The sequence below is a fragment of the Ambystoma mexicanum genome, chromosome 8 (genome assembly GCF_040938575.1).
Source record: "Ambystoma mexicanum isolate Mex_15411 chromosome 8, UKY_AmexF1_1, whole genome shotgun sequence".
In the NCBI taxonomy this organism is placed as follows: Eukaryota; Metazoa; Chordata; class Amphibia; order Caudata; family Ambystomatidae; genus Ambystoma; species Ambystoma mexicanum.
In genome coordinates this window covers 1079441694-1079464155 of record NC_090929.1, presented here as the reverse complement: position 1 = coordinate 1079464155, position 22462 = coordinate 1079441694, and the positions used below count along the sequence as shown (strand labels likewise).

At 46.7% G+C, this 22462-nt stretch overlaps 1 protein-coding gene across 6 annotated transcripts in view; it reads right to left on the bottom strand.

Moving 5' to 3' along the window:
* Positions 1-22462, bottom strand: part of UBR4 (ubiquitin protein ligase E3 component n-recognin 4) — a 2945062-nt gene that overhangs the window by 2865525 nt on the left and 57075 nt on the right. For all 6 annotated transcript variants that reach the window (XM_069611069.1, XM_069611071.1, XM_069611072.1 and 3 more), the window contains exons 3-4: positions 12034-12137; positions 11634-11763 (exon numbers count right to left, since the gene is read on the bottom strand). In XM_069611069.1, the coding sequence (XP_069467170.1) occupies positions 11634-11763; positions 12034-12137 (234 nt within the window). The remainder of the gene's footprint in view (positions 1-11633; positions 11764-12033; positions 12138-22462) is intronic.

Sequence of the window (22462 nt, the reverse complement as noted above, 5' to 3'; positions counted from 1 at the left end):
GTACATAATGCTCTTCTCACTGCTCGCTACTCCAAACACTCATCAAGTCTTATTTTACTTGATCTGTCCGCTGCCTTTGACACTGTAGATCAGAGGTCTTCAAACTGCATGGCCTCATCTCAGCCCCCCCCCCCCCCAAAAGAGCCCAGCATGAAAAAAAAAACATTCTACAACTTTTTTAGATTGTAGGAAATGGTCAGGGTGTCATGGTCATAAAGTCAGGGTCACAGGCATACAGGGGTCGCATGCACAGGAGACCTGGGTGGACACTGTCCTGGCGCCTTTGGCGGCAGGCTGATGAACAAAAGTAAACAAGAATATCCATTGAACACCAAAAGAGACGTTATGGAACAGCGTAGTGGAGCAAGACGCCGAGAAGACAGAAAACGGAGGGAAAGAAAGACAGAATAAAGACGGAAAAGACATACCTCACCTGGAAGACAGCAAGCAGAGTCGGAGTCACTGCCGTTCTGGACCCGACAGAAGGGCACACGGACCAGTGAAGCAACTAGGTCCACGGAACGCCCGCACCAACCACACGCCCCTGCACAGAGACGCAGGACGGAGAGGTGAATGCACAAAAACCTAAGGTGAGCAATAACTCCAAGGGAGAGGATTTGGACCAGAGGGAGGTGGGTGTCCACCCATCACAGTACCAGTATCTTAACCCTCCATTCTCCAGTTATAGGTGCTACCCAACGTCTGGTAAATAACCAAGCAGAGAGGGGTCCAGGATATCGCTTAGACCTCCATCCAGTATCATGTGGCACCCCCGTGGATACCAGGTACGCATTACACGTGCCCACGATTTCAGCTATATAAGCTGCCCCGATCCGCAAGACAGACGCTTCACGTTATTCTGCACTGTCAAGCAGCGTAACGCTCACCGTCGCCTGCGGTCAGACTTACCTTTGAAGATCCTGCTTCCTGGACATCCTGCTTCCTGCCAGCATACTTACCAACCTGGGGAAGCTGTTGTTACCTGTACATCTCTTCGGCGAACCGAGTATTCATCATTACACTTTCCGGAACGCTGAAATCTTCATCTTGGCACCACAGCACGACACGCTCCATCAACAGCAGCGCCTGCAAGGAAAAACAGAAGACAAGGTTAGACATCGAAAAAACAGTCCGTTTAAGGTTGCGCTTCGCCATACTTCGCGCTTTTCCTTGAACCATCACTTACCTGCTGTTGAACATTGCGCTAGCATCCATCTTCCATCCGGCCACGTCTCGAGTCTCACAGCTGCATTGAGGCCGCATTTCCATCTAAAGGAAGAAAACAGAAGAGAGACATTATTGCGGGCATAAATAGGAGCAACATATGAAGACATTAAACAGAACAAACAGAATCACAAGAGATCAAGAAAGACTTACCAATCATAAGGAGAAGCATAGTCGCAGCTGGACTGGACTAATCCTTATCAGGAATCAGTGAAGGAACTAGATCCCATTCGACGGCCCCAGCCATAAGTAGCAGGACGGAGAGCTTATCTTCCATAATTCAGAGGTGAGCTTTATGGGCCGGTGTATGCTTACAGACACCATACTTTGGGGAGAAGGGTTCGAGAGGTACAACAAATCACAGATTGGCACTCTCACACACTCTTATCTTCACGCAGGAGCGGTATCACCACGTACCACCGCTAACAGCTTTTCTACTGAGGGAAGAGGCCTGAAGGGGGTGATTCAAGTTCAGGGAGGGCTGCAACCATGCCCCAACGTCTCCGCAGAGACCAGGTGAGCGTAACATAGGGGCAGCTCACATGGTTGGACTGGACCATAAAACTGCCTCAGACACCAATGAAAAAGTGGCCCGCAGTTGCAAATAGATATTCATTCCTTTAGTCACAGACTCTTTGAATAGTACCCAAGGGGGTGTTCTTTGTTAAAATGTAAGCACATTGTAAATTTAAAGAATATTTATTCAGCAACTATGGTCAAACCTACAAGCTGCATAGTGAAGTAACTCAGCAAACTGGCTCACATTGGCCAAAAAAGTGGCCCATTTTCACTGGCATACACTAGCATGTAGCATTTTTGGCTATGAACTATCGTGCGCCGTCACTGCACCCTACTCCCAGCATAGTCCTGGGCTTCCCCATCCATTCCCATCACAGTCGCTGGGCTCCCTCGTCCCACTCCTACTCAGTACCCCTTGGCTCCCCCCCCCCAGTCCCCTGTTGCAAACTGTTTGGCTTTTTTTACCCATTTTATTTAAAGTATGCTCTAAAATACAACATTTTACCCCATTATTTAACAAAATTTCACGCGGGGAAAACCTCCCGAACCCCCCTTGTTTGGTTTGGGCACCCTCGCTGTGCTCGGTCGCTATGGCATTTTTTGTGGGAAAGATTTATGCCCCTCTACTTAAAAAAATTCACTGGCCCTCGGACTGTGTTGGAAACGGGTTGGGGGGGGGAACCCAGGAACAGTGGTGGGAGCAGGATGGGCAGGAGCACTGGGATAGTGGTGGTAGCAGGGTGGGGAGAGCCCAGGCTCTGTGATGGGGTGGGAAGAGCCCAGGGACTGGCTAGGAGTGGGAATGAGGGAGACAAGCAACTGATGGGAGCAGGTGGGGAGCCCAGGGACACTACTGGGAGTAGGATGCAGTGACGGCACGCAATAGTTCATAGCCATTTGTACATACTGTCCATTTGGCATTTGCCATTTTTGGGGGGACCCGGCCTGCAAAAATTTTGCTCAGGGGGGCCCAGGCCAAAGAAAGTTTGAAGATCACTGCTGTAGATCATTCTTTGCTCCTGGACTCACTCTCCTCCCTTGGTCTGCGCAGATCTGTTCTATCATGGTTTCCATCTTACCTATCCAACCGTACCTTTGCTGTCTCTTGGGGCAGCAACACTTCTCATGATCCTCTGGTCCATGTCATTCATTAAGGTTCAGTCCTTGGTCCCTTTCTATTTTCCTTATATACTTCCTTTCTTGCCCCCATTATCCGATCCTCTGGAGTGCCACACCACTTCTACGCTGACTTCATTCAGCTCCTTCTATCTTTCTCCTCGAACATTCATCAGACTCTCATCCTGCCTCACTGTCATCAAGTCCTGGATGACCTCTCACTTCCTCACTCTCAATGCCGAAAAAACTGAGCGAAGCATAAGCAAATTTCCCTGACCAGCTCATCCCACAGGGCGTTGCCCTTGGATTGGGGTAACCTGGATGCAAAGTCTGGGCATTGTGTGTTTAGGTGTGTGGCGAATAAGTGTAAAGGAAGATAACCCCACAGAAAGAACACGGTCTAGAATTTCTCTGTTGAGTTGCCACTCTTGCTCCTCGGGTAAATGATTTCTGCTTAGGGCGTCCGCTAGAGCATTGAGTTCCCCTGGAACATGATGTTCTGTTTGAGTGCCCACTTCCAAATTTGGGGATAGCTGGGACACATTTGGAGAGTGTGTGCCTTCCTGCTCGTTTATGTAAAGCATGGCAGTGGTGCTGTCAGAGGATTTGCACTGTTCGACCTGCTAGATGCAGCTGAAAGGCTTGCAGTGCTTGGAGTACAGCTAGTAGCTTCAAAAGGTTGATGTTATTTTGGGCAGTGATCTGTGTCCATGGGCCATGCGGTGACGGTTATGGGCTCCCCATCTGTAGAGTAAGGCATCTGTTGTCAGTATCGCTTGATCTGGTGGATTGCAAAAGGCTTTCCTTTAGCAGATTTTCCTTGGACCACCAGCGTAGTGCTTGTACTAGGGTTGATGAAACTAGTAGATTGTCCCACTGACCGCTTGCCAGAGACCATTATTTTGCTAACCATTCCTGCATAGAGCGCACATGCAGCCGCGTGTGTGGAACTACGTAAATGCATGAAGCCATTGTCGCATTGCCTTGCTTACCGTTTTTTGGCGACCGGCGAGATAATGAGGAATTTGCAGTAGCATGTTCTGAACTTTTTCGCTTGAGGGGAAGACTAGCCCATCCCTTGTCTTTAGGACTGCTTGGTTAGGTTTGGAATGAGGCTTGATTTCTTTTCGATGATTGAACACCCCCATTGGAAAAGAAGGTTGATTGTTTTCTGGGTGTTTTGCTTGCAAATTATAGGGGATTCCCTGGTTACCAGCCAGTCGTTCAGATAAGGGTACACAGGGATAGATTGTCTGTATAAGTGCGCCGCCACTACTGCTAATACTTGGAGATTACCCTTGGAGCTGAGGCTATGCCAAAGGGGAGCACTGGTAGTGTTGATTGGTTATTGGAACATGAAAGTATGCATCTTTCATATCCAGTGTTGCCATGTAGTCCCCTTGTTTCAGCAGGGGGGGGGGGGGGGGGATTAGCTCTTGTAGCGTTTTCATGCGGAACCTTTGTGGCTTGATATATGTGTTTGCAGGATGAAGGACTAGGACAGGGCACATTGTACGGTCTTTCTGTGGTACAAGGAAGTATGTTGAATAGATACCCTGGTTTGCCAGTACAATTTCCACCGTGTCCTTTTCCAGCAGTGTCTTCACCTATTCTAGTAGAATGCATTGTTCCTCATGCGTCGTTTGTCTCTGCCTTGGCGGGTGGTTGGATGGTCTCTGTATGAGCTCTATACAATAGCCTCCGGCCACGATGGATAGTACCCACTTGTCTGAGGTGATCCCCCTCCCAAGCGTGGGTAAATTGAGAAATGTGACCTCCTACTGGAGAGGCATTGGAGGGGGCCTGGAGCGGGTCGTCATTGCTTTGGGGAGGAGGAAGGGGTGGCACCTCTGGTTGAAGAGGCTCTGCCTCTACTCCTAGACCTTCTGTGGCCCTTTGAAAATTCTGGTGGGAGGAATGGCCCTACGACGAACCCCAAGATGAAGCTTGTCCAGCCAGATTATATTTAGAGGAGCGTTGGGAATTTTGTCCTCAAAATTGTTAGTAAGCTGTCCTAGGGACTGGAGGGTGTCGTACTCTTCTTTACGTCCTCAAATGCGTCCTCAAATGCTTTCCCCAAATAAGAAGTTCGGTTTGATAGGCATATTGAGTAAGGTGGCTTGAGTTTCCAGCTTAAAGCCGGTTGGTCTTCACCATGCATGTACCCCTCTGCTACTATACAACCTGCATTATCTGCGGCATCCAGATTATTTTTCAGGATGCAGTTGGCCACCTGGTTACCCTCAGCCACTGTGCTCAGGAGCTGGGATTTAAAAGGCCCTGGAACGGAGTCTGTTGTAGCCTTTCATCCCATTTATTTCAGTTATAACTCACCAAGAGAGCAGTGTTATTTGCTATTCTTACTTGGTATGCAGCAAAGAAAGCCACTTTCCTGCCCAGTGTATATATATCTTTTTGCTCTCCTTATCAGGTGGGGCCTAAGCAGAGGCTAAGGGCGTGCCAGTCCTCTTTCTCGTTAAGACTAGAGCGTCTGGCTTTAATGGACCCGTGATGTAGGAGGGGCTGGCCTGAACATTTTCTCAATACGGGGGTTAAATGCCCTCGTAAGATTGGGGTGAGTAGAGAAGGTTGAATGCACCTCTGGATGAACTGCAGGAGTGGTATAAACTGTGCTGCACACTTCTTATCCCCAAGGATGTCTTCTACAAAGTCTGTCTCCACCTGTGCCTCTTGTGTATCGATTTTGAAATGTTCGGCAGCTTTTAGGAGAAGCTCATTGCACTGCAGCCGATTATCCACAGGAGAGTCGGCTACGGGTTGGTCATGGTGGTCGGGAGATTGTATGATGTAGACGTCATTGTTGTCATCATAATACTGGTCTGTCATATATAGGCCCCCTTGGTGCTCTAGCGAACCAGGATCTTGAGAGCCTGAGATGTCATTGTAATAGAGATTCTGCGAAATGTCCTGCAAGGTGCTGGGTTGGGCAGTGTCTAGGTGTGTTTTTTGGCAGCAGGTTGGTCTTTAGCTGCCTCCCATTGTGAGGGCCCTTGGAGGTTGGGTGATCAAAGAAGGTTACAGCGCATGACATTTCTTCACATGATTTTGTCGAATTTTTCAGGAGTCCATTGGGTGGTGCTTGGGAACAGGGGTAGAGATGCTTTCTGATGTAGAGGGTTGTTTATGCTGCATGGCCCCTGAACAGGTGTCCCGAGAGAGAGAGAGGGCTCCTTAGATTTGGAAGTAGAGGGTTCATAGACTTGGGGCGTCGAAGATTTTGAATTTTTCAATGCCTTGGACTTACGGAGAGTGTCTGGGCCATGTTTTTTTTTTAATAAGCTCCCTCATCTTGAAGTTAGTGAAAAGGGCCATCAAAACGTCTATCGATGCACGTTATTTGGTACCCGAGGGTTTGTCAGGTTTATTCGTGGTGTTGGGCACAGACTTCGATGTCTGTTTTGGGGGCCAGTCGTGGGGCGAACCTGATCGTGATGAACCAGAGGACAGGGATTTTGAGCACCTTCAGTTCGACACTGCATGTGCTCAACGGTCGACGAAGTGGTGGACTGTCGCTCGTTGGGGGTGTGCTTTCAGTGGCATGCATTGTGGGTGCTTGAGCCGCCGGGTGTCATCTCCACAGCAGAACCGCCTGCCTGATAAGAGTCAGGGGCTCACACGCAGCAAACAGTCTGGTCCCGATCGACATGCAGGCCGAAGCTACCATGGACATAGAGGGAGCATCCAGCGGTTGCAGAGTCGGTGTCCTGAGTGACGCTGACACCGCTGGACGCACCCTCGATGTCCATGGCGGCTTTGGCCTGCATGGCGTGATGGGCCCATCACTTTGTCTTACGGCCCTTTAGCATCTTGTGCCAGAATAATTTGAAATACTTGCAATGTTTTTCGGGGTGGTCTCTGGGAAGGCAGAGGTTACACACCTTGTGCAAGTCCTTTAAGGGAAACTTCCTGTTAAGGAAGGGCAACATTTAAAGGGTGCGTTTTCAATAATATGGGAAGATGGCAGGCTGGCGATGGAAAGGGAAGAATAGCTAAACAGGCATTCTCTAAGAAAGACAGTCATGACCTCCCCCCACTCTCTCTACTGTGAAGGGCTGAGGCCCGTTGAGGCCTAGGTAGGCCGCAGTCAAATTCTGTTGCGATGGTACAAGTAGTCGTTGTCGACGATGAATCAGTCCTTGAAAGCCGTCGCCGAAGATATTGCAGTGGTACGTCCGTCGAAACGAAAGAAAGAATTCTAAATTTAAACTTGTATAATTAAAGGCGTTAGCCAGAAAAAAGAAATGCGCAACTTGCGTCCGACTCTGACGGTGGAAAAAAAACAATCAGAGGGACCTCGATGCGTGAAGGACCATGGGTACAGTGGGCATCACACTAGAGATAGTATTAGTGACACGCCCAGTCAACGTCCCTTTACGAGTTTTGAAAACAAAAAAATGTAATACTGCGCGACTACCACTAAATGTCGGCCTATGCATATCATGTGATCTAAGCAGATCCACAAGCCTCAGAAATATATATTACACACACACACCAACTATTTCTAGCGTCTCCCCCTCTAGCTTGCATCTAAAGTTCTTTGCTTTATTCATCTGTCTTCCAATAATCATGCTCTTATTAAGATAAATACGCATATTCTTTTTTGTTGCATATGTGAATAGGGCATCTAAGGACCTCTGGAGGACAATGGGGGTCTAATCTATCAAGATGGTTATCATCTGCATAAGCTTTCCAGGAAGTACTTTCCACTCCAAATAGGAGGGGAAAGTTATGACAAGTAGATATGGCAACATCCATATCAGCCACGTAGAGATTAAACAGCAGCGATGCAAGAAATCACCCCTGCTTCAGTCCCATCTTTCCTCAACCCTAACAGCAACTATAAAGAACAGATGAAATGCAGTAGACAGATCTATGGTGGTTAGTTTACCCCACAATGTAATTCGGTATAGACAGTCGAAGGCGCTGGCGTACTCCATACAATAGATGTAAAGCTTCCCTTCAGGAGATCTTAATGCGTGCCCTATTAAAAAACATAAGGCCCAGATGTTGTGTGAAGTACAATTTCCACTACGGAAGCCCGTTTGGAATTGTTTCAATAGTCCTTGTTCATCCACCCATTTCTGCAGTGTTTTTAATGTGCGGCTGAAAAGATTTTTCCTCTTTGAACACAGATATTAGTATTGATTCCCGCAAGCTGGCTGGGATGTCACCGTAAGCAAGTATTTTGTCAAAAACAAGAGTGAGTATTTGAGCCCACAATTCTGGCTGTTCCTAAATTACGGCATTGGCAAAGCCATGTGGCCCCGGGGCACGCAAGTTCTTAAGTCCCCTGATTATAGTTAACATCTTCTTTCTCAAAACCCACAATGTAATTGGTTGGAAAATTATAAGCATTAGAGTTTTACGTCTTTTGCATTAGAGTCGTATTAAAGACTGCTATCTTGCCCAATCCATGTATTTATGCGGATGGAATTTAACTCTGGGGGGGGGGGGCAATACTTCCACCAGGTATTTCTTGAAAAGGGTATCAACAGTTTTACTGCCATTTGCCCCAACAGTTACAAAAAGTAACCACCCAATTGGTGTCATTTACATTAGCCTTAAACTGTCAAAGCCAGTTCTTATGTTGCGTGCAGAAATGGGTCATGCAGCTTCCCTTGATTTCCTTGGTCAATAGGCTACATCTCTGCACCACACGAAGAGCTCTGTGCAGTGCTTTTTTTCTATTGACGATATTAATATCATAAAGGACCAACCCTTTACTCTCAGATGGTTATGCCACCCTACCATAGCCTGAAAATTGTAGTCATTAGGATAACTATCATGGTTTGATGCCACTTCACCTTGGGAGTTAAAATCACCAGACAATAATGCCCATGTTGTCAATATCCATTCTATGCGCAATTGACTTTTGGTGGACATAGTCCCACCACGGAGATTATACAGGTTGATAAGTAAAATTTGCTCTGCAGGGGAGGGAGATCACACAAGTATGTAGGGTATGGATTTCCCATGCTTAAATTCACTCATCTTTATGTGCGTCTTAACCCCTACTGCAAGACCCCTCCATGGGCCGACTCCGTGCCAAGGGAATAGCTAGATGATATTAAAGCCATCTACCATAAAATGTTGACATAGCCAGGTTTCCCGCAAAATGAAATCATCACATGCGGTAAGAGTGGATAAACCACTTGGGTTACATAAAAATAAAACTTAACATTTATTTAAAACATTTTTATTTATTTTTTTTAATCAGGAGCAAAAAACCTCTAGTGTTCCAAAACAGGAATGTGCATGAGTTAAAAGAGAAAGCACATCATGGCATACAATCTGCCAAAGATTCCAGGATCCTAAGTTTGACCTGGACAGTCAGCACTGGTTCATGTAAAGATTTCTTTAAACAAGACATCAGGCTAGGGCTTTCAGAAGGGAAACCCCAATTCAAAAGGAACCTCAGATGGATGGTACACTTTAGGTAGGCGGTTTAGTATTGGTACATTTACGGCATACAATTAGGTCACAGCCTAAAGACCTGAGATGTTGAAAGTTCACACTAAGTACACTACAATTATAGATGAGACAAATTCAATGACAGCCCAATTCTGTGGGCAATCTAGATCAGGCAGCTCCACGGGTTCTATGTCTGATGAGGAAATGGATGACAACGCAGGAACCTTATTTAGTAGCCTTAATATAAAATCGTGATTCATGAATGGACTTTCAGCCATGGGAGAATTCTCAACAAACTTAACCCATTTGCCAAAAGACGTTTCAGGTATGCCGAGCGTCTGCCTCCCTTTGTATGAAACTACACAGAGGGCCACTCTCAATTCGCCTTAGAGGATGAATCTTTGGCAGATTTAATAATCATCATCTAATTTAATATGGCTATTCAATGTATCAATCCCGAAGGATAAGGGGTTGAATTACATTGTGGGCACAGGCCAATAAAAAAACAAGTGTTCTCCAATTCCCCCCCTCCCCCATTTCCCATGCAGTGATCAAAAGCGAGGCAACAATCAGAAAGCCTCTCTAATGCGAAGAACCCACCTCTTCACTAGGACTTGCATGTCACTGCAGTTGTACTGTAATGCGAAATTGAAAATAAGCAAACTCTACAGTTGTGTACATAGGTACCTTAAAGAACAGTGACAACAAAGTAACCAAAGAAATCTGAACCGGATTGTTCAAACTGAGGGATAATTTGGAGCGCAATCAATGTAGTGGAGAGCGCATTCATAAAAGAGAATTGTTAGTGGTTGACACAGGATAGGGTTTTTATATTTAATTTTTGTTAACTCCTCTGAACCAAACTGTGGATGATAGTGATCTGCAAAGCATGTGGATCTAGAACAGAATCATGAGACAAAAGTCAACAAGAAGGCTGGATGGAGCACAGTTATAAGAAAACTAGAAGACAAAAAGGAGCGCCATCGAAGGTGGGGGGGGGGGGGGACAAAGTTAAAGGGAAACTCTAGTAAAAAAATGTATTTAAAAAATAGGCCACATTAAAAAAAAAATACTAGCACATCCTCCGTTTTAAAACTTCCTATGTAAAATTTTGAGCTATTCAAGCTCAAAATTCGAAAAAGCAAGCACAGGGGGGCCGCCATTTTGTGAAATGGAGGCCCTCCTGTGCTGGCTTTTGCGGCACTAATGAAGGAAAAGCCAGCCAGCTGTAGTAAACAAAGTCTACCGCTGGGTGGCTTTCCCTTCATTAGTGCCGGGACTCGGAGGACGCGGACCGGAGACCAGAGCAGGAAAGCTGCAGCTGAATCTCGGTAAGTGCTATTTATTTTTTTTACAAAAAATAAGCACTAGCTGCGGTTTTTTTTCTACGTTTTCCAGGCTGGAGGAGCCCGGAAAACTTAGAAATAAAACCGCAGCTTTAAAAACGTTGTATTTATGTTTGCGGTCGCTTTTGAAGCGACCGCAAAAATAAATACAACGTTATTGTGTTGGAAAACGCTGTGGTTTTTTGTTCCAAGTTTCTCAGGCTCCTCTGGCTCGGAGGAGCCTGAGAAACTTGGAAAGAAAAACCGCAGCGTTTTCCAACACAACCGCGTGTGTTTCTGCCTGCTGTGGCTATCACTTTGGGTCTCCGGTGCTCCCAGGGGAGCCCGAGAGCCCCAAATGGAAAAGCAGATTCAGGCAGACACAACACGGTTGTGTTGGAAAACGCTGCGGTTTTAAAACCGCAGCGTTTTCCAACACAATAACGTTGTATTTATGTTTGCGGTCGCTTCAAAAGCGACCGCAAACATAAATACAACGTTTTTAAAGCTGCGGTTTTATTTCTAAGTTTTCCGGGCTCCTCCAGCCCGGAAAACTTAGAAAAAAAACCGCAGCTAGTGCTTATTTTTTGTAAAAAAAAATAAATAGCACTTACCGAGATTCAGCTGCAGCTTTCCTGCTCTGGTCTCCGGTCCGCGTCCTCCGAGTCCCGGCACTAATGAAGGGAAAGCCACCCAGCGGTAGACTTTGTTTACTACAGCTGGCTGGCTTTTCCTTCATTAGTGCCGCAAAAGCCAGCACAGGAGGGCCTCCATTTCACAAAATGGCGGCGCCCTTGTGCTTGCTTTTGAGCTTAAATATCTCAAAATTTTACATAGGAAGTTTTAAAACGAAGGATGCTAGTATTTTTTTTTAATGTGGCCTATTTTTGAAATACATTTTTTTACTAGAGTATCCCTTTAAGCAATGGCGCACAGAGCAGGTTTGGCAATATCAGATCAGGGGCGGGATGGGGTAGGATAATCTAGTGACTCATTGGTGGATGAGAACACACTCACCATCAGAGAGGGTAGTAACTGTTTGAGGTAGTTTTGCAGACTTCATCATGGCAGTGAACGTGATGATCTCTGTTCTGTCCAAGCGGCTGCAGCCTGTGCATAATCCTTTGATGAGCAGGATCAGGTGTTTCTAAGGAATGAAAACAGGATAGAGTGAAATTCCTCAACCTGCTTTTCTTCCTCCAAAATCAATAATCCTACAGGTATCCCCCCAATAGACAATGGGCAGAATATACGGACTACCACTTGCTAGATAACCAATAGATAGTTACCAAAATCATCTACCTTTCCAAATGCCTCACGCTAGGAGTGGCAGTCTCTTATGTTTCGATACGAGATCCAAGCAGCTCACCTAGGAGACTATGCACATCATATCCAGATTCAAACAATGCTCACTTACCTGTGAAACGGCACATGCTTCATCAGGGTTCTCCAGTCTCATCAATGAGAATTCAATAAGAACTTTGCAGGCAGCTGCTACAGACTGCAGGTGGTTTCTTTGAACTGAAACAAAATCAGGAAAAACTAATCATAAAGCAGCACAAATATTTGCTCCGTGCAAGTACATGCTCCAAGGGACATATCTAGTACCGCCATTACAAGGCACAAGCTCACTACTGCACATGAGCCTACACACATGGAAACAAAAGAGGCCAACACACACACACACACACACACACACACACACACACACACACACACACACACACATCTAGGAATCGCACGTCTAGTGGCACAAGAACCAAGCGGCCAGGTATACAGTGTGAAATGAGGCATGGACCCACACATACATAGGTATAGAAGCCAGGTGATCGTGTATATATTTGAACATGTGCTAAGCAACTACCGATACAGGAGCCACTCACCTATCCATGGCGCTGCCCAGGAGCCAAGCACCAAAACGTGGCTTGCACAGAAGCCACATCTGTTCCTCACCACCAGAGCCTCCACTTTAAGGTTACTGTTACATTTTTCACAACAAGTACTGCTGTGGGGTTCCGGGAAGACAACCTTGTTCTAGTGGATATGCAAGGGAATACCACACTCAGGTCTAACAAAACAATTGGTTATGGGGATGGGCAGCAAGGTAGACTGAGGTTTTTGACTAGAAATCCCATGATCCCTGACAATATCCTATGCTGCCTAGGGGCCGATGGTAGGTGGTGCAGTCCAAAACATCTGGCAAGCCAACGGTTGCAGACCCCTAGTTTGGGCACTTGGAGGCACTTAGTTTTAACAATGGAGGTTGACAAATAGAATGTCCACCAAGATGGGTGTAAAAATATATGTATGCAGAACACTTGTATTAAAGTCAAAAACATTACAAACTAAACAAAGCAAAATACACACACCAACAGTTAGTTAACCCAAAATGGAATAAATACCACTTTAGTATTCACATGTATTCACATTTAATAAGGCCCATACACGATTAGAGTTCTTAAAGTGGGAAAAATGTGGTAATCCCACAAATTAAAGGCCTTGTAAACTTCATAACGCTTCACAGTGCTTCCACAATACTTTAAGACGTCAGCCGTGTCCAATTCAATGTACAGGTGCGTTACAGATAAGTTACCCTAGTTGAACATGTATGCACAGTATGCAGCTGCACCTCCCCTCCCCCTCCTTATGCACTTCTCTTTACTGCACTTGCTCAATCCGAATGGCACAAGCCTAGTAGGGCCATTATTGCTGTATTATTTCCCCTGTTCCCCTCCCCCTTTTTGATTTGTGGCACCTGGAAACCTTATTTGCGGTATAGGCACCTTATAAATATTCAATACATAGATAAAATAGATATAGGTATTGGCAGGGCCGTTCAAGACACCCCTAGGGTTTGACCAGATAACAAAGGGTTCGAAAGATTGTTCGAAACTCAAGTTATGCAGTGTTAACAATTCGGTTTATAAAGTAAGTAGTAGAACAATCAAGGTTCCTTTATAGTAAGAGGCTGGTTACCAATTCTTAGTGTCCAAGGCAGGGGCCTGTGTCTTCTCCAGATGTTTTGGACTACAATTCCTATGAACCTTCACAATGGACTATGCTGGCTAAGGCTAATTGGGGTTGCCGTCAAGAACATCCGGAGACACAGGTTGCATACTTCTTGTCTAAGGCATGTCTACAATGCCCAGCCCCTACCACCTACGGTAAAGGCAAGAGATGCTGCCGATAGACTTCACATCCAAGGCTTTTCTAAGAGGACAGTGGAATTGGAGGTCATAAACCAGAACACAGAACTCCGAAACCACAAAATAAACACCCCTGCAGGACAAAGCATAATTCAGGCCAACTGGGCTCACCCCTGGACTCCGCTGCAGCAGGCGTGTGGTCGCAGATCTAAAGCTTACGTCGGTCGGGTCAGACACTGTAGTGGTAAAGATAAATATCACAAGGGAGGAGGACTGTTAGGTGGAAAGGTCACTTTGTATAAAATGTATTTAGCTGTGCTTTAGTCTGTATTTTTCCCTTTCATCAAGGCTTTATTCCAAATTCTGACCGTGTGGCTCTGTTGTTGGTGCTCTGCCTTAACAGTCTTTAATGTACCTCGGTTTCACAAAGAGGGACTCCTCCCCCCTCCCCCCACACACACCCGGTTAGTCACCTGGCTAGGCTGGTCTTAGCTTTTACGTTGTGTAATATGGGTTTTGCATCACGGAAACAGTTTAAACTTGATTGGGTTCCTTTTGGACTCGCCCCATTAACAAAACAAAAACTAACTAAATGAAAAAATAATGGAAGAAGTCTTTCTTTGGCTCAAATACTTCAGGGGCCACATAAATAATCCCTTGTCCTCATTTGTGTTTAAGAATAAGTTATCTTATTTGGGCACAGGATGCCGAATTTCAAGACTGGAAGTTGTAGCCAGCCTGAATACAGTTCTGACTGGCATATGCAGACGCCTGTCTGGAATTGTGTGGATTGCTTTTCTTTGTGCTTGTGCCCTTTATTAGTGTGTGAAGGGATGAATTCTGAACCTGCACTACTAGAAGGCCTGGTGCCATGGGACGGACCAAAGCACTGCACCAGCAGCTTCGACGCTCTACTGAATCAAACTGCACAGCTCTCTCCAACAACCAAAAGACTGTTGCACTGCTTCCCTCAATCCAGTGGGGCCAACTGGATCACTTCTCCTGCCAGTCTCCCTGAAGTGCCGGACAGTGACTACATCGCTGGACTGAGAAGTGGGAGCGCCTTTGCTGAGAGAGTTAGGACGGCTCTTTGAAACATCTGGACCAGAGGTTCTTCCTCTCAGGAGATATGGCAAGAGTCTTGGTTCCAGTACCCCCAACTGAGAAAGCTATGGGGACTCTGCTGCCCTTGGTCTTCCACTACACCAAAACTCTCCTCTGCATCCTTCTCCCATGGCTGGCCCTTCTCCAGTGCGTCTCCTTGGGTGAATCTTGAATAATCTCACTTCACTGGGGTCTTCCCAAGCAGACCTCAGCCTCGCAGCTGAATTCTGAACCAGAGGACAACCAAGGAACCCTGCATTTCAAACTACCGATGAGCACCGCTTCCTCGCCTGCCTCCTCCTCCTCCGGCTCAGACACTGGAACATGAGGTGCTGAATCTTCAATAACCATTCTTGTCGAGGGCCTTCGTGTTCCTGTTGCATCTGTGTCTCGCTGGAACCTTTGGTGGTCACCAATCAATTTACTAAACTTTTAAGAACGCTTGAAAATGTGATACTTCGTGCTGCCCATTTGTTTTGCTGAGTTCACTTACCTGTTAGTTCGTGCCATATATTAAGAAATTCCTAAAATGCTCCACCTATAGAAGGTTTGTTTTTTGACTGCCATGGCCAATTTATGGCCTGTGTAACCACGAAAAGTTGATCATCTGGTCCTAAATTAGAAATCCTCGATAAGTCAAAGCTAAGTGCATGTCTTCGGTCAAGCCTGTGTAATCGCTGCTCATCCTTTCCAGGATGAGGTGGAGGATAAAACAGAAGTATAATTTTTTGATTTAAATGAAAAAATGTTGGTAGAAATGTAGGTAAAAATGTAGGTTTAACCTGAAGGACCACTCTTTCCTTAAAAGAAGACTGTAAGGAGGCTTGAAGTTCTCTCACCCTATAGGCAGATATAAGAGTAACCAAAAGGATGGTCTTCAATGTTAGCAATCTTAAAGGGCAGGAATGAATAGGCTCGAATAGAGCACACGTGAGAAATTTCTAAACTAAAGTGAGATCCCAAACCGGGACTTGAAATGGGAGGGTATACATTTGTCAATCCCTTCAGAAATTATATCACCAATGTTTTTTTTTAAGAAAGAAACCTCTTCAGAGGAGCACCTAACAATAGATAGCGCTACCAGATACCCTTTGATTGTGCCACCCTGGAGCCAACAAGAACACCACATAGGTGTGCTACACGTAAAAGGGTCCACATTCTTGTCCCTGCACCAGCTGCAGTACTTGTTCCAACGGCAGCGGTACAAGGACTTCTTTGCTGGCCTTCTGGCCGAAAGCTTACGTCGTCCGGGAGGTCCCAATCCTAACTCAACCTCTCAGAAACCATGCGTGAAGATGGAGTGTCTTGACCTCTGGATGGAGAACCAGACCCTTCTCTCGCAAGAAACCATCCTCTCTTTGTGGAAGACGTATTGGAGGGCAGATGGGCATGTCCAGAAGGTCCAGGTACTAAATCCTCCTGGCCCAATCCGGAGCAATTAGGATCATGGATTTCCCAAACTTTCTCAACCTCCTGATCACTTGAGGAATGACTGGGACTGGAGGAAACTCTTATAGGAGGGGACATCCCCAGTCCACCATGAACACGTCTCCTAAAGATCCTCTTGGGGGAAATTCCCTGGGAGCAGTACAGTTCGCACTTCCGGTTGGCACTGGTTGCAAACAGATCCACTTGAGGGGTTCCCCAAAGGATGAATCTCTTGAAGACTTCCTCAGTTAGTTCCCACTCGGAGACTGCACTGCCTGCTCAGAGCATCCGCTGTCATGTCCTCCTCTCCGGCTAGGTGAGCTGCTGATAGGGAGACTATTTCTTGAATCGCCCAGGACCAGAGCAGTATTGCCTCTCTGCACAGTGGTAGTGACCCTATACCATATGTGGAGGTAGTACATGGCTACTGTGTTGTCTGTCATCATCAGGACATTCCTTCCCCGTAGAGAGGGCAGAAAGGCCTTCAGCATGAGTCTGATTGCCCTCAGCTCCAAAAGGTTGATGTGTAGTTTGGACTCCGATGGAGACCAACGATCGCGGATTGTCAGATAATTGGAGTGTGCTCCCCTGCCCGTGAGTAAGGCGTCCGTAACTACTGTCATCTCCGGCCATGGTTGCCAAAAAGGCTCTCCCTTTCGAAGCTTTTCCTCGCAGACCCACCACAGAAGATCCTGTGCGACACTGCTCGGAACCTAAAAGGTCCGACATCCTGCCTGCGAATTGAGTACTGAGCCCACTGGAGAGATCTCATTCTCAGACGAGCCCCTGGCACCAGAAAAATTCAGGATGCCATGAGGCCACAAAACCAAAATAAAAAAATAAAAATTGAAGGCCGGAAGACGCTGGGCTCTCTGGAATTTGGTAACTATATGCAGCATGTGTTGAGCCCTCACCTCAGGTGGAGAGGCTTTTCACAAGGATGCATCCAGGACTGCCTCGATAAATTGGAGCCTTTGAGATGGTGTCATGTGGGACTTCTTGTAATTAAGGGAGAAGCCCAGTCTGTGGAGAGAATGGCAGGTTATGCTGAGATGTTCCAGAGCCTGTTTGGCAGAACGGACCCCGATTGGCCAATCGTCCAGGTAGGGGTAGACGGGAATCCTCTCACCCCCCCAATCTCCTGAGACTCGTTGCTACCACCGCCATCAACTTGGTGAAAACCCTCAAGCTGAGGTCAGCCCAAAAAGGCAGAATTCAAAATTGATAATGAGGACTGCCAATAGCGAACCTCAGGTACATTCTGTGCTCGAGATGGATTGGCACATGAAAGTAAGCATCCTGAAGGTACGACGATACCAACCGATCCTGAAGTTGGAGGGCCTGAAGGATCTGAGAAAGTGTAACCATCTTTACTTGTCCTTCCTGAGGAACGTAAGTCTCTGAAGTCCAAGATGGGTCTCAATCCTCCGTCCTTCTTGGGGATTAAGTAGTAAGGGGAGTACCAATCCTTGTTACTCTTTGCTACAGGTACTGGTTCTATAGGGTTTATAGTCATAATGTCGAAAAAAAAATGTCGACAGACAAAAATGTCGAAAAAAAAATGTCGAAAATAATAATGTCGACATCCTATACTTATAATGTAAAAAGTCATTTTTTCGAAAAAAAAATGTCGACTTTTTTTGACATTATGACTATAAACCCTTAAAACTATCAACACCTCACCCAACACCCCCCTGCCACCCCCCCCACACCCCCCAACCACCCTTTCACCCCTCATACTCAACACATACCAATTATTTATTTATTTATTTATTCAATAATTAAATAAATAAAAATTGTATTTACTATGGGGGGGGTCCCCCCCAACCCCCCCTCACCCAACACCCCCCTGCCGCCCCCCCACACCCCCCCAACCACCCTTTCACCCCTCATACTCAACACATACCAATTATTTATTTATTTATTCAATAATTAAATAAATAAAAATTGTATTTACTATGGGGGGGGTCCCCCCCCAACCCCCCCTCACCCAACACCCCCCTGCCGCCCCCCCACACCCCCCCAACCACCCTTTTACCCCTCATACTCAACACATACCAATTATTTATTTATTCAATAATTAAATAAATAAAAATTGTATTTACTATGGGGGGTCCCCCCCCCAACCCCCCCTCACCCAACACCCCCCTGCCACCCCCCCACACCCCCCCAACCACCCCTCATACTCAACACATCATATATATATTTATTTAATTATGCATACACTAAATTAATGTCGAAAAAATATCGAATAATGTCGACATTTTTGTTTGTCGACATTATTGTTTTTCGACATTAATTTGTCGACATTTTGACTGTCGACATTATTGATGTCGACATTATGACTGCACACCGTTCTATAGCACATTTCTCTAGCTGGGTCAAAAGTTCCTGCACAAAGTGCGGATCCGAGATCTTGAAAGAGTTGTTTAGAAAGGGAAGGCAGTAACCCTGGGCTACTGTTCCCAATAACCATGCATCTGAAGTAATAACCCACCATTCTTGCAGGTGCTGCGAGTGTCTGCCTCCCCCCGGGGTTTTGTTAAACAAGGCCTCAGAGATTTTGAGGCGGCTGATGGCAAAGCAGCCGGTGCCTGGGTGGTCTTAGAACCTCTTTCCCGTTGTGAGAAACCAGAAGGCTTCTCACCCGCTAGTCCCTGGGGATCTGTCATCCAGGTGGCCAGGACATGGCCATCGCTTTTGCAACCAGTTCCTGGGGTGGACCAGTGCGGGAGGATCAACTGGGTGAGGGGAGTGGCAGACCAGATGCGAGACGCGGTATCCCATTCTCCTAGAACACCTTTACCCCCATCCTACCAGGTAGGATACGTGGGAACTTTTTTTTTTTTTTTTAACATCTCTTTATTAATTTTATCACAGGAACATTAACAGAAGAGAACAACAATTCCCCTAACCCGTCTCAAAGGCAGTGACCTCCCTAGTAGCCGCTCGTTTATTTGGCGGATGTAACAGCCAGTGGCGCAACTGGGCATACCTAAGCCTTTCCCCTTCCCCGATCCCAAAGGCTTCTTTGCATTCTCTAAATGACAGGATCTGACCAGTCCGAACAGGTCTCCGATTCTTCTACATCCCCCCCCCTCCTCCCATTTCGTGAATGCTCCCTTCTCGGTTCCAGGGGTGAAGTCGGCGTTATTAAATATCGGTGTAAAAGGGGACGGGAAGGTCGTAATTCCCCTCCTCTTCGCCAGTCTCTCAGTAATTCACCATTAAACTTGTGATGGAGCTTTCGTACATGTGTTTAGGCCTAAGGTCCTTCCTCAGCCATAATACCTCCGCAAGGTCGTATTTAGTCACCGCCCTATCCATTCCCACCCATAATTGCCCCTCTCCCTCCCGCAACCACTCCCTAATAACCTGCAGCTGTGTTGCTTCATAATATTGTCTAAAGTTTGGGAGGGCTAAACCACCCCCCTCCCTCTTGGAAGCCTCCAGCAGGCGTCTGCTGAGTCTCGCCCGTTTTCCGTCCCAAATGAAATCCTTTATCAGGGATTGAATCACTCTGAAAAATTGCTCCGGGACCGCCTGCAGGATGGCTTGAAAATAGTAAAGCAAACGCGGCAATGTGACCATTTTAACTGCAGCCATACGCCCTAACCAGGAGAGGTGTAAAGACCGCCATTTCCGAAGGTCATTTTTAATCCCTTCCAAAAGGGGAAGATAGTTCACTGCATACCAACCTTTGAGCGTAGGGGTGATCCGAACTCCCAGATATTTAATTCCCCCCGGGGACCAGGTAAATGGGGTCTCCGTTTTAAGTCTAATATTTATCTCCCTGCCCAGGGACAGGCCCATTAGCTCTGATTTTCCCATGTTGATACGAAGGCCCAAGGCCTCACCAAAGTCCTCAAGTACCTTCTTGCTGGCACTGATGGATTCAACTTGATTGATTACAGTGAGCAGCATATCGGCAAATGCTGTGACCGTATGCTGCTTTCCCCCCCAAATGTAATACCCTGCACCCCCTCCTCATCCTGCATCAGTTGCAGAGGTGGCTCCAAGTATATAGCGTAGAGCAACAGGGACAGGGGACAGCCTTGTTTTGTGCCCCTATTCAGTCTAATGGAGCGAGAAAGTTCACCGTTCACCATGATCCGAGTTTTCGGCTCGTGGCAATTAGCCTTCACCATTTTTAAGAAGTAACCTCCCATCCCTCCATGGTGCGAAACAGATACAACCACTCCACGGGGTCAAAGGCCATCTCGGCGTCCAAAGAAAGTAGGACCGCGGGAGTGTTTGTTTTCCGCATTTTTTCCACCAAGTGCGCTACTCGCCATAGGTTATCTGCGGTCTGCCTACCTCGGATAAACCCAGATTGGTCCTGGTGTATTAGCTCGGGGAGCAGTCCCTCTAGTCTGTTGGCCAAAATCTTTGTATACATTTTTGCATCAATATTAAATCAATGCAATCGGCCTATATGATGACCATTCCAATGGGTCCTTATGAGGTTTTAAGATTAGGGTCATGTTAGCCTCCTCCATAGAGGGGGGTTATACGTCCGGTAGCTTTGAACGTGTTAAATAATTGGGTCAAATACGGTTTAAGAAAACTAGCAAATGTTTTGTAAAACGCCACCGTATACCCATCGGGCCCAGAGCTTTTCCAGGAGGGAGATTTGATATCACCTATTTCACCTCATCTTCCGTAATCTCTTGGCTTAAGACTTCTTGGGATTCCTCACTGATTCTGCGTCAGTTAACTTTCTCCAGAATCTCTTCCTGGGATTGGGCCGTAGGGTGCTGTGACGTGTAAAGTTTCTCATAGAAAGCTGCTAGGTGTTCCCGATGTCCTCATTACACGGTATCCTTTCTCCCGCCTCCGACCAAAGCGCCACTATCACCCTTTTTCGCTGCCTCTCCCCTCAGAAGACGAGCCAGGAGGGTGTCCGTCTTGTTCGCCTTTGCATAGAATTTTTGCCATACAGATAGTAAAGCCCCTTCCGCTTTTTTATTTCGGAGGATTCGGAGCTGCCCCTCAGCCCTCCTATATTCTCTCAGAGAGGCTCTATTCGGCGTTATTTCTGCTCTTTGCCGAGCAGTTTCTACTTCTCCCTCCAGCTGTCTCTCCAGCTCTCTCATTTGCCTAGGCTGCTATGAGCTCCCCTCTAATTGTAGCTTTAAACACATCCCATCTTACACCCTCAGTCGTATCCCCCTTCTCATTTTCTTCCATGAATGTATTCATTTTCCCCTTCTACTTCCTCCCCGAGCACTGGATCTCTCATGAGGACCGCCAGGTATTTCCAGTTCCAAATCCCCCTCCCCCTCCTCCTCTCCCCTAGCTCCAAATGCATAGTGATGATTTTATGATCTGCTATACCTAGGGGGCCTACTTTTACTTCCTCTACCCATCTCAAAAGGGTCGCTGAAACCCAAATTTAATCTATCCTAGATTGAGTCCCATGCACCCCCGAGATGAACGTATACCCCACCTCATCCCCCGTAATTCACGCCAGACATCCCTCAGGCCCAGCCCCACCATTCTATCCCATAAATCTGCCGAGACCGCTCTCACCAGGTCTGTAGCCCTCTTCTGTCCCGAGCCCCGTCCCAGGCTAAATTGAAGTCTCCCATTACGACCACTGGGCCCCTTGCCGTTTCACCTAAGATATCGAGGAACTGTCTCAAAAAAATGTCCTGTCCTGTATTTGGAGCACATAACTGTGATTCTACATACAACACCCAGACACGTGCCACGCACTATAAAAAGGTATCTGCCTTCCTTGTCCCGGACTATACACTCTACCCTGAAATGCACTGATTTTTTAAGCGTCAAAGCCACCCCTGCCGTTTTCGTACTCGCTGAAGCCTGAAAGATTTGGTCAAAGCCCCCAAGCCTCAGCCTATTTTGGTCTTTGTGTAGTAATGTGTTTCCTCCAAGCCCAATATATCCGGCCCCTCCTTCTTCGTAAACCTCTCCAACTTTAGTTAAGCCCCCTTACATCTTACATTATGGGTTATCCACTTGAATCATCTAATGTATTCTAGCCCAATGTGGTCACCCAATCATAGGGCGACTTCTCGTGGAGCCTTTCTTCCATTGGCCCACTATCCTCCCCGCCCATCCATAGACCTCTCGCCCTACCCCTTTAAAACCTCATCCCCGCCCTTCTTGGTCCTTGGAAAGTGTTGCCAATGCCCCCCCCCCCCT